Consider the following 11,838-nt stretch of genomic DNA (forward strand, 5'->3'; position numbering starts at 1 on the left):
CATATATACACGGATTATTAACAAAATTTCCCTGCTTTTCTTCACAGTGAATGTGAACAAGATAAAGGACTTTGGAGAGGCGGCTAAGAGGGAGCTGATGATGGACCGGCAGACATTTGAGATGGCCCGGCGTCTCTCTCATGACACCATGGAGGAGAGGGTCCCCTGGAGCCCCCCGAGGCCCCTCACCCTGACCGGTAGCCTGGTGACCACGGGGGCGAACAGCACGGAGAAACTGACGCAGAGAGATCGAGAGATGGGAATACTGCAGGAGATCTTCCTCAACAAGGAGAGGTGGGATGATGATGATGATGATAATGATGATGATGACATGAGATTATTATTATGAATGTAATCATTATGATTTTTGAACATGCATAACCTTTAATACAACAGTTATAGACCTCCTGGTTTACTTGTTACAATGATAAACATCTGTCTGTGTGCTGATGATGTTACTTCCTGTCCCATAGTGTTCCTGACAGTCCTCATGAACCAGACCCAGAGCCATATGAGCCCATGCCCCCCCGCCTGATCCCCCTGGATGAGGTAAGTCCTTACACACGCGCACACACACACACACACACACACACACACGGACACGGACACGGACACAGACATAGACATCTTGATTCAACCCTTCCTAAAGATGTGTGTGAGGTTGAATGTTCTGATCTCTGTGTCTGTCTCAGGACTCGTCAATGACGGATGAAGGCTACGTGGAGCCCATGGACTCCTCCTCCTCACAGGTTGGAGGGTCCAACCTGACTGAGAGCTCCAAGCTGCCCCCCGTCCTCGCCAACCTCATGAACCTGAACAACAACAGGAGCCCACAGACGAACACCCCCACCAACCAACCCACTGCCCCGTCTGTCAACGTGCAGGAGCTGCTAACCTCAATCATGGTACTTAATTATAATTGTTGTTGTTGTTATTTTCATTTTTACAACTGCTGCTGCCGTTGTTGTTGTAAATAATGTTGTCATCAATTTTGTAATCAGTTTTTTGGTTTTCTTGTTGCTTATTGATCAGAGCAGCAGAGTGTTTAGTTTGTAACTTTGTAAAGAGCTGTGTATGTGTGATAAAATCTGTGTTTGCGATTAATGTGTGTGTAATAAGGTGTATGTGTGTTTGTGTGTGTTTAACATTGTGTGATTTTATCCTCAGGGGGCATCAGGCAGTCAGTCCACTGAGGATATGATCAAACAGCCCGACTTCTCAGACAAGATCAAACAGCTGCTGGGTTCCCTGCAGCAGAGCCAGAACCAGAACCAGAACCCGTCAGGACCCCCTCCAGGTAAATCTCCCCACCTCAGGATGTTTAAGTTTAGCTCCAGCCAATTACAAACAGAATAATTGCTCTGTGACTGTTTGATGTCATAACAGTGTCTTAACATAACCTGGTGTGGTTTTGCCTCTGCAGTGAACCCGGGTCTGCTGGGTCATGGTCCGGGTATGAACAACATGAACAACATGAACATGAACATGCACATGCAGATGCCAATGAATGGGGGCTACCCCCCCAACAATCCCCCCGGAGGACCCCGTTTCAACCATCCTCCGCCGCCACATGCCCATGGACCCCCGTTTAATGCCGGGGGCCCCCGCATGATGGGGCCCCCACCAGGCCAGGGCCGTGGAGACAATGGGAACTACTGGGGAGACGAGTCCATGAGGGGAGGGCCACATAGGGGAGGGCACTTCCACAGAGGAGGGCGTGGCCGGGGTGGAGAACCTGGCTTCAGGGGGCGTGGACGAGGTGGACCTCGAGGAGGACACAACAACATCAATGGTACGTAAAGAAGAAATTATTTACTCTAAAATGTTAGTCTGTTATCCTATCAACATTTAAAAACCAAAGTCCATTCAATCAAAGACTAATTTAAGGAAGTAAACACATTTCAAACCAATTTACATTAAAAACAGTCATTTTAAAGAAGTCCCATTATCAATCAAAGCTGTGCGTGTGTTTAATCAGTGTGATGTGTTTGTTTTCAGACATGTCTCAGAGACCGGTATGTCGTCACTTCATGATGAAGGGAAGCTGCAGGTATGAGAGTAAATGTGCGTTTTATCATCCGGGAGTGAACGGACCTCCACTGCCCCCCAACCACCCCCCCAACCACCCCCCCCACAACCAGCATCCCCAGCACGGACACTAGGGGGCACTTCAGCCTGAGGACACTCAGAGGACTGTGATGTTGTGGTGATGTCATCTGACAGAAGATGGTCTTTTTTACAGTGATCATTTTTAACAGTGCAGTACACCTGATCATCGTTTTTGTTTCTTCATCAGTCACACCTAGTTCTCTTCATTATACACATGAAGCACTTTATACAGAGAACACACTGATAACACCTGCCAGGTATGATACACACCTGATACACACCATCACACCTGCCAAGTGAAAGCCAGTTAAAACTCTGCTGACTGAAGAAGTGGAAGAATACCTGGCTGTTATTATATGACAGCAGCTGGTTGTGTGTGTGTGTGAGAGTGAGAGTGAGAGAGTGAGATTTATACTAGGAGTGGGCGTGGCCTTAGTGACATCACGATGGGGGTATCTGTTTAGAAACCTTCAGTTTGCCATGTTTTTATTTTTTATCATTCTTGTTTTTTTACCATATTTGGAGGTGAGGCTGGATACTCTGTGAAGTGTCCCCTGTCTAACTCCTCCCCTGCTTCCTGGTCTCTGTGACTCTGAATGGGACCATGATTTACTAAATGAGCATAGAACAAAGAAGACTTGAAACCAGAGATAGAGACAATGAACTCATTAGGAATGGGTTTGCAGAGGGAATAATTCAGCTGAGAAGGAGGACCACTTTCTCACAGACTGCTTTACAATCAGACTGAATTCACGTCAGAGAGGATGCAGGTTAAAATCATGGCATTTGAAAGAAAGGCTTCATTAACCTCCTTTATACTGTCTATGATCACAGCTCCGTGTGTGTGTGTGTGTGTGTGTGTGTGTGTGTGTGTGTGTGTGTGTGTGTGTGTGTGTGTGTGTGTGTGTGTGTGTGCGCACATGATCAGCTGTGTTACCTGACAATCAGACCTGCAGGTGTGTATATGATGTGTATGCAGTGTTGAAGGTGAGCTGCTCTGAAGTCAGTTTGTTTTCTGTGAAAACTTTGAGCTGCTTCTTGTTGGGACTTCCTAAACTTCCTGTTTCTCCTCCATGTTTTTTTTCTATTTTTATTTTTTATATCCTGGAACATTCTCAGCGCGCCGGCACTGGAAGACGTTCAGTTTATTGTCAGTATGAAATGTTTGTAAAATACAGAAACTCATTTATACATATTTCAGTTGTTTTGTACACAGTGTCATCAATAAATGTTAAATATAAGAACAGTGCTGCGGTGGATTTTTTAAATCTGATTATTGAACACATGAAATCAGACTATCTGAAATATTAAACACTTTATAATGACTGAAGAATCAAACACAGATTACATTTCACTATGAATATGGAATACACAAAATAATGCTGATCATGCAGGGTGAATAATGTACATGGGATACATGATAAAACGTGTGATAATACAGTAAGATTTTAAACCCTGAGGTTGTCCTGGTTATGGCCTCTCACAAAGTCAAAAACATAGTCCATAAATGTTTAAACTCTGTGATTCTCCTCTCGGGGAAATCTGTTCTTCTCCGTCAGTCGGCTTGCATTTATTTACCTGCTCAGAATAATGACAGATTCACATATTAGCTGCCAGAGCTGCTAGATTAGCGTTACATTGCACTTTCCAAACCAACGTCTGTGAGATGCACAATCAGTTACATTAGCTGACTGTGGAGGAAAAAATAAAAACCAATACCCTGAACTTCATGCAAAAACAACTTTTTTCAAGAAAAGCTGGTGTACATAGCTCCGTGCCACAAGCACACTACGCGTCAAGTGAGTTCAGAGCTCCTGATCTTACCAAGCCCAGGGACAAATTCCTTGATGCAAACTGTTTTATATAGAGGATTTACTGCCTGGAATATGCTTCCCATCACAAACAGAAAACTCAAGGTCAAAATTTATTTTTAAAAAGTCATCCAAAGATTTGTTTTAAGCTTGAGGTAGATTTAATTATTATCTGTTGTGATCTTCAGCCTGTTTCTGTATCCTTTTGTCTTATTTTCTATTTCTCTTTTAGATTATTTTTCTCAGCGTTGCTATGACTTATTTCACATTCAGCAATATTTTATTATATATCTTAAGATGTTTTGAATTGTGATTGTAAATTACAGTTTTTTATTGTTATGTGTGGACCCTAGGAAGACTAGCAACTACATTGTGGAACCTAATGGGGATCCAATTAAAGAATAAAGAATAAAAGGGGGGCTGCTACCACCCTACTGTAAGGTCTGACCATGTACATGTAAGTGACAGACCCTGAAACAAACTGCAAACAAGATACAAATATGAAGTATGAATTATGGGATGATGAACTGATGTAACAGCAGATGTGAGCTGAACAACCTCAGATTACTACGGTGGCCCTGATGGACAAAAAGAATTTACAAAAGATGAAACACTTTTACAAAGTTGGAGACAATTTTACAAACGACGGAACACTTTTACCATTTCTGAAACAAATTAACATTTCATTTTTATGGAAGGGGAATGTACCAAATACTGGAAGTGATCCGGAAGTGTTGGAGTGAGGGGTTATTTAATTTGTTTTGATGGGGAGAAACCAAATGGAACGACATGGTTTACATATTAGGACATCCTCGGGTCTTAGAGTGAGGTGTCAGACCTCAGATGAAAAAGCATCATATCTCTGGAAAAGCTCCGTCATGTCTCTGCAAAACATTCATCAAGTGTCAGAATTCAGATGAAACGGCCTCAGACCACATAGCCTCAGGCTAAACGGGGTCAGGCTAAAAGGAGTCAGACTCAACAGTAAAGGTGTTCCCTTGTTTGTAAATTTGTCTCCAACTTTGTAAAAGTGTTTCATCTTTTGTAAATTTGTTTTCTTAAATGTAAATGTGTTTTGGCCTTGGTAAAAGTGTTTTGCTGATGTAATTTTGTTTTATAAAATGTAAAAATGTTTACCAAAATGTAAATTTTTCTCCAACTTTGTAAAATTGTTTCATCTTTTGTAAATGTGTTTTGTCCTTCAGGGCCTACGTAGTTTACAGCTCAGGTTACAAAGAACCATCACCCTCATCTCCACAGTCTGACCTGTAATCTGCTAACTCACCACCAGGTGTTACTAAACCCTCAGTCTGCTGCTTTAAATAAACTTCAACTAAATTAAAATATGTACGTGTTCTTTCATCAAAGTCATCCTTACTGACTTATTTTCATTCGTTGTTATTAAATACATGACTGAATATTAGTCACCACAGCTTCTTCTCAGGTGGGTTCAGGTGTGCATGGTCTCTCTCTGAAACAGGAGGTCGCATCCTCTTTAGACGGTGTTTGTGTGTGCGTGCGTGTGTGTGTATGTGTGTGTATCCGTGTAATCAGGGCGGAGCTGAGTGCAGCTGCTGAATGTAAAGTGTTAAAAGGAGCGGCCTTTCACCCGCCCTCCTCTGTAAATATTGAAACAGAACACACACACACACACACACACTCACACACACCTAAATACACAGAAACAATAACTGGACTGAAGTAAAGCAAGGAGAGTAACGACAGCTCAGCATTAAACTCCACATCCTGCTTACAGACCAACATTCACACACTCACACACACAAACACTGTTTAATGTACAGAGAAAGAACAAACTGACGATGCACAATAGTACCTTGTCCGTTTGTTCAGACAGGTACCTGTGCCAACGGTCTCAGTGTGGGGGTGGCAAGCGTGTAAAACTCTCACTGTCCTGATCTTCAATAAGGTCCCTGAGTTTATATAGTAAAGGGGGAAAGTTTGTTTGTGAATGAAAATAATCAGTTCATTAAGGATTAATATTAATATTATTATTAATAATAATAATAATAATAATAATAATAATAATAATAAGACGATGACATTTATAAGTAAGAAATGAATAATAATGAACTTTAAAATGTATAATAATAGGAAAGTTCATAACTATTAATAATGATACAATTAGAAATTGAAAATAATAATCTTCATAAATTACTTCTAAAAATAAATGTATGAATTAAAAATTAAAACAAAGTTTATAAATTAGTAATAATACTAATGTTTATAAATAATTAATAATAATAAAGTTTATACATTTTGGTTTTAAGTAAGGGGGAATTGACCCCCTCTGTGTCCGGATCAGTGGCCACTGACCTCTTCACAGTGGATGCACTTTTATTTTAAAAGTTGGGTTGGTCATAGCTCACAAACCCGAACAGGTGATTAGTGCGCTGCAGGCAGAGGGACTCTGTCTGAGGAGACTGCTGAATGATCGGGCTTCTGAGGGTACAACAAAGTGTTGAAAACTTTCTAAAATGATGAAGGAGAGGTGACCTCAGAGGATGATAATCGAGCTTCTGCTCTGGTTTCTCATTAAAGAGGCTGAGCTGACATGGTTTACATAAGGTCCATCTATTTAAATAATTAATCACAGTCATTAACATGTTTTATATGATTTGAACATTTAAAGAGTCTATCACAATTATTAACATTGTTTCTGTGGTTAAGATAATTCAAGTCTCAACCACAGTTATTTTATTATGGTTTATGTTGTTTAAAAAATGAAAGAGTCACTCAAAGTTATTAACATGTTTTTTTATAGGTACGTTTTTATCATTTTCAGAACAAAACAACAAAATTCAAGGCTTACTTTGTGTACAATGCAGACCAGACAAATATATTTACTGTCACTCCTTCCCTCAAGCATAGAAAAGAAAAATTAATACATAAATTAAATAACAACAATAATAATATACCTTTGACTCAAAACAACATGACACATGTAAGAAAGTAAGATTAGCAAAACAAAAACAAAACAAACAAAGAAACAAACAAAAAGCAGAAAAAAACACAAGTATTAGCACAACATAAGTCGTCCTCCAACTCCCATCTACAAAGAATGCTGAAAAGTGATGTTGGATGCGTCATCCCTTATGTAGTACTACGCAGTTTTCTTCTACTCTGAAGGGTACTGATCTTTCAACAGTGTATGTTTGATATCTGAAGGTAAATAATCCAGGAAAGGAGTCCAGATCTCAAGGAATGAGCCTTCATTGGTCCTAAGAACTGCACTTATTCATTCATGAGGCAATCAACATGGTTTAATTATATTAAATAATCAGTTATGAACATGTTCTTATGGTATTCATGATTATCTTGTTATTCACAGCTCTGTTTAAGAGAGTCTCTGAGAGGACTGAGACCCTTTAAAATAAAAGTCCCTTTGAACCCTGAACTACGCATGAATTATCCCAGGTACTTTAATCTGAAGTTTATAAACCAGTTTAAATATAAATATCATAAAATCATTAGAACCTTTTTACCACACAGAGAGAGTCTGTGAGTACTCAAACATCCTCCTCTGAGTCAGCATGTTGACTTTACAGGTGAGACTCCAGAGCCAATCACAGAGAGACCAATCATCCTCCTGACTCTCTCATCCAGGTAAGGTTGACCTGTCCTTGGACCCAAGCCAGACACACATACACACCTGAGCCTGGGCCTGTAACACACACACACAATCGTTAAATTAAACTGTTCAAAATAATACATTTGAAACATAAAATGTGAAAATAATCAAATATATGAATAAAGTGAGAAACACTGAGGAGAACGGGTGTGTCCTCTCTCTGACATGAGCGCATAGAAACACCTGAAACAGTTCCAACAGGCACCTTAAACAGGAAGCAACTCTTCTGCAAATTCAGTCAGAGCTGCAGGAACTTGAACAAAGTTATCAGAGACCGCACACACTCCAAAATTTAAAACCAAAATTTAATCATGTCTCGAGGCAGACCAGTCATGTGATCACAGATGAAACCTTTATATGGCCTCTATAGCACAGCCTTAAATTGGTTTCAGTTGTTTGAGTATCGCCTCTTTTTTAAAGGTGTGTGGCGTGTTTGGTTGTTGTATGATAAACTAATAAACTAAACTCATACAGAACAAGCTCAGTGACAGGAAAGGTGAGCTGATTTAGAGAGTTCTTTGTGTCAAAGCCTTTCATGTTAAAATTATTTTATTACACACACACACACACACACACACACACACACACACACACACACACACACACACAAATAAACACACACACACACACACACACACATATACACACACACACACACACACACACACACACACACACACACACACACACACTTACATTGAGAGGTTTCTAAATAGTTTTTTTTTTAAGAGTCTAAGTCCTCGTGGCCTAGAGAGCAGGGGAAGGAGGAGGCGGGGCCACAGGGGACAGGTGTTTAAATACCGACAGGTGAGAGTGCAGGTACAGCAGATCTCAGAGCTGCAGTCCACCTTCACTTTCACCTGAGCCAGGAACAGGTAAGAAACAGGATACAGGGTGTTTCCTTGGAGGCCACCGTACTACTCACTTATTTTAACTCGAACTGTTGGAAACTGTTATACCTGCGTGTCTCACCTGTTTCACTTGCTCCAGTCTATCTGCAGAGATGATCAGAGGTGTGCTGTCCATCCTCCTCGTCCTCGGGGCCGTTTTCACCGCCTTCGCCACCTCCAAACAATACTTTCCCAAGAGTGGGAAGAGGTCACCCCAAACCCTGTCGCGAGGTCTGTGACTCACCTGAGATTTACCTTTCATTATTCATTACATAATCCAGAGACACAGCAGACAGTAACTGTGTGTGTATGTGTGTCTGCAGGATGGGGGGATCAGCTCATCTGGGCTCAAACGTATGAGGAGGCTCTGTACTGGTCCAGGTCAAGGTAAGTCTGACTGCACAGGTGGGATTGAGGCTCAGGTGTTCGTTGATCTGATGTTGGACTGTTTTTTATTTTTAGGAACAAGCCTCTGTTGGTTCTGTTTCACCTGGAGGACTGTCCTCACAGCAAAGGTGAGTCTGAGCCTCTGCCTGATCCATGTCAGAATAGGGGAGACAGGTGACACACTCCATATCTCCAACAAGAAAAAGGATATAGATACTACACTGACTCTGCACATGTTCAGTAGGGTTCTCACTGGGGGGAGGGATCACTTCACAAAGCGGAGGGTTGAAACACAAAGGTGATGTAGGTGTAAAGGTAAGTTCAGGTGTGAAGGGATTAGGTATAAAGTTTTTGTCAGGTATATTGATGATTTCAGGTATAAAGGTCCTTCAGAACTCAAAGACAGCAGCAGCTTCATAAAGCGGGGCACACATACATGATTCTTACATAAAAAGATAACAGGTGTATTTTAAGTAGTTTGTGACTTATAGAGGAAAATGTGAAGGCCCCCCTACACCTGTGCAATGTTTCACTTGTGTGACATCCCATTCACACCTGTGTGTTATTCTGCAGCGCTGAAGAAAGTCTTCGCCAACAACTATGAAATCCAGAAGACTCTGGACGAAGATTTCATTGTCCTGAACCTGGTGGTGAGTTCAGATCTTCTGCTGTCAGAGGAGAGATTGTGTTTGTTTTTTTGTTTTTCTGTTAATATGTGTCCTCCTGTTGCAGTAAACATTTTGATCTCGGGTTAAAGTTAATGTGATTGAGCGAGTGTGAGTGTTTGAATATTCAGGTGTGAAGATAGTTTGTGTTGAGGAGGAGTCATCATCAGTATGTTTGTTCGTAGGTTAAAACAAACATCAAACCGTCTTCATGTGTAACTGTCTGAGAGTACACTGGTGTGTTGTCACGGACAGGAGAGAGTACCTGCAGGCAGACAGAAATGCTCTAACTGTGTTGTAATTGTGTTAATGGGTTTGAGGGAAAGTCTGTGATGTGATTTGATGATGGCTTTGTGTGTGTCATCAGTATGAAACCACAGATAAACACCTGGCACCCGATGGTCCCTACGTTCCCAGGATCCTCTTTGTGGGTAAGGAATCGATCAGTACATTTCCTGATTTCTCCTTCCAAACTGATCAGCTGGCCTTTAACCTCTGTTCGCAAGTATGATTAGGTTTCGGTTTTGGGAAGCCCCATGAGGCCACACATAGCTATTACACTATCATGCTGAAAGTTTAGACTATTGTTGTGCTATTAGCATGGGCTAGCATGGTGCTTATAAAAACTATAAATAGGACTATTTGTAATGACGCAGTTAACCTGTTAGCTAACATTGCAGAATCTGAGGTCACGTCATCTAATGTTATCTATCATAAGTTCATGTGAGCTAATATAAGGTAACATTAAATAACATCAACTAGCATGTGCTAGCATTAGCAAACATTAGCTAGCATCAGCTGAAATAGGCTACTAACAAGCGACACCAGCTAACAGAAATTAGACAGTTTATGTTAAGCATGTAAATCTCTGATGACCTTTAACCCCTTCATATCCTCAGATCCCTCCATGACTGTGAGGGCCGATATTACTGGTCTCTATGGTAACCGCATGTACGCCTATGAAACCCAGGATGAAAAGACCTGTGAGTGATGTCATGAAGAACTCTTGATGTGATGAGTGCTGTGATGATGACGTTGTGTTGCTCCTTCCCCTCAGTGAAAGTTCAGAAGATGTCATAATGTTGTCATGAGTTATGTGATGAGTGATGTAATGGTGGTGTTGTGTTGCTCCTCTCCCATAGTGCTAGCGAACATGCAGAAGGCGAAGAAGCTGCTGAAGCAGGAGCTGTGATTGGCTGGAGGAACGGAGAACATGCTGTCAGTCCAAAGCTGCAGCACGAAGCACTGGATCGTTTCTCATCTTCATCATCATTGTTTCCTGTCTGTGTCATCGTTGTTGTTATCCAGAGTGTCTTTTCAATAAATACTGACCTGTTCTTACAGCCTGATGACCTTATTGTGTTAACTGTTTGTTTTACCACAGACATTGGTAACAAAAATCAGACTTTATTGATCCTCAGAGGTATGAAACAGACATTAACATAAGGTGCATTGTAAAGAAATTATGGATAAAGGTGCAACAGAAAGTGGCTTAAGACACAATGCAGTAACACTTTGGTAAACTGCAGATTGTATTATGGTATATAATGCAGTATGATACTCCGTCATGTTACTATGCAGTACTGTATTTATGGTACAGTATTTATATGTTATATGTAAATATATATTCATATAAATATATATAAAAATGTATATGTACATATATATATATATATATATATATATGGAGAATGAATAGTAAAAGCTATAGACAATATACTATTATATGAAAATATGATACGATGAAACAAAGTAAACTATAAAGATATTATATTATATAATACAATACAATACAATGCAATACAATGCAATACAATATAATATATTATAATATAATATAATTTATTATGATATAATACAACATAATATAGTATATTAAAATATATCATATCATATCTATATATGTGTGATATTAGAGGAGAATGGAGGTTTATCGAATGTGGTAAAAATCAAGCTTAATAATCAGTCTTCAATGATAAAGAAGTTCCAATTATTCTTTCATAATGGCTCTATTATAAAAGTCATGTGACTCATTAAACTTAGTCATAGTAAGTCATAGAACTAAGTCCATTACCCAGTCATCAGAAAACACAGGAACTCACATTAACCATGACTCAGTTATATTCACTCTGTAGTGTTAACTCAGTCATTATAACTCATAAACACCTACAATAACTCAGTAATAGTAACTCATTTTTATAAAGTCTGTCACAATAACTCAGTAATAATAACTGAGAGCAGCTTGGTCAGAGTTCACCCATTGGTCTTACTCATAATGACACAGTAATTGTAACTATAAATAAGTCATCATGTGGCACAATATCTGA

At 40.0% G+C, this 11,838-nt stretch overlaps 2 protein-coding genes across 6 annotated transcripts in view; both read left to right on the forward strand.

Moving 5' to 3' along the window:
• The window catches only part of ppp1r10 (protein phosphatase 1, regulatory subunit 10), an 11,011-nt gene extending 7,656 nt beyond the window's left edge, over positions 1-3,355 (forward strand). For all 5 annotated transcript variants that reach the window (XM_034704390.1, XM_034704389.1, XM_034704391.1 and 2 more), the window contains 6 exons: positions 48-294; positions 474-549; positions 693-905; positions 1,168-1,297; positions 1,424-1,792; positions 1,999-3,355. In XM_034704390.1, the coding sequence (XP_034560281.1) occupies positions 48-294; positions 474-549; positions 693-905; positions 1,168-1,297; positions 1,424-1,792; positions 1,999-2,162 (1,199 nt within the window). In that variant the 3' untranslated portion in view covers positions 2,163-3,355. The remainder of the gene's footprint in view (positions 1-47; positions 295-473; positions 550-692; positions 906-1,167; positions 1,298-1,423; positions 1,793-1,998) is intronic.
• Positions 3,356-8,323: 4,968 nt separating this feature from the next.
• On the forward strand, positions 8,324-10,863 carry agr2 (anterior gradient 2). Its single transcript, XM_034705063.1, has 8 exons — positions 8,324-8,444; positions 8,560-8,690; positions 8,783-8,846; positions 8,922-8,974; positions 9,420-9,496; positions 9,879-9,942; positions 10,411-10,494; positions 10,654-10,863. The coding sequence occupies exons 2-8, from the start codon at positions 8,573-8,575 to the stop codon at positions 10,701-10,703; spliced, it is 510 nt and encodes a 169-aa protein (XP_034560954.1). The 5' UTR covers positions 8,324-8,444; positions 8,560-8,572; the 3' UTR covers positions 10,704-10,863.
• Positions 10,864-11,838: the final 975 nt, after the last annotated feature.

Source organism: Notolabrus celidotus, chromosome 16, assembly GCF_009762535.1.
Source record: "Notolabrus celidotus isolate fNotCel1 chromosome 16, fNotCel1.pri, whole genome shotgun sequence".
Classification (NCBI taxonomy): Eukaryota; Metazoa; Chordata; class Actinopteri; order Labriformes; family Labridae; genus Notolabrus; species Notolabrus celidotus.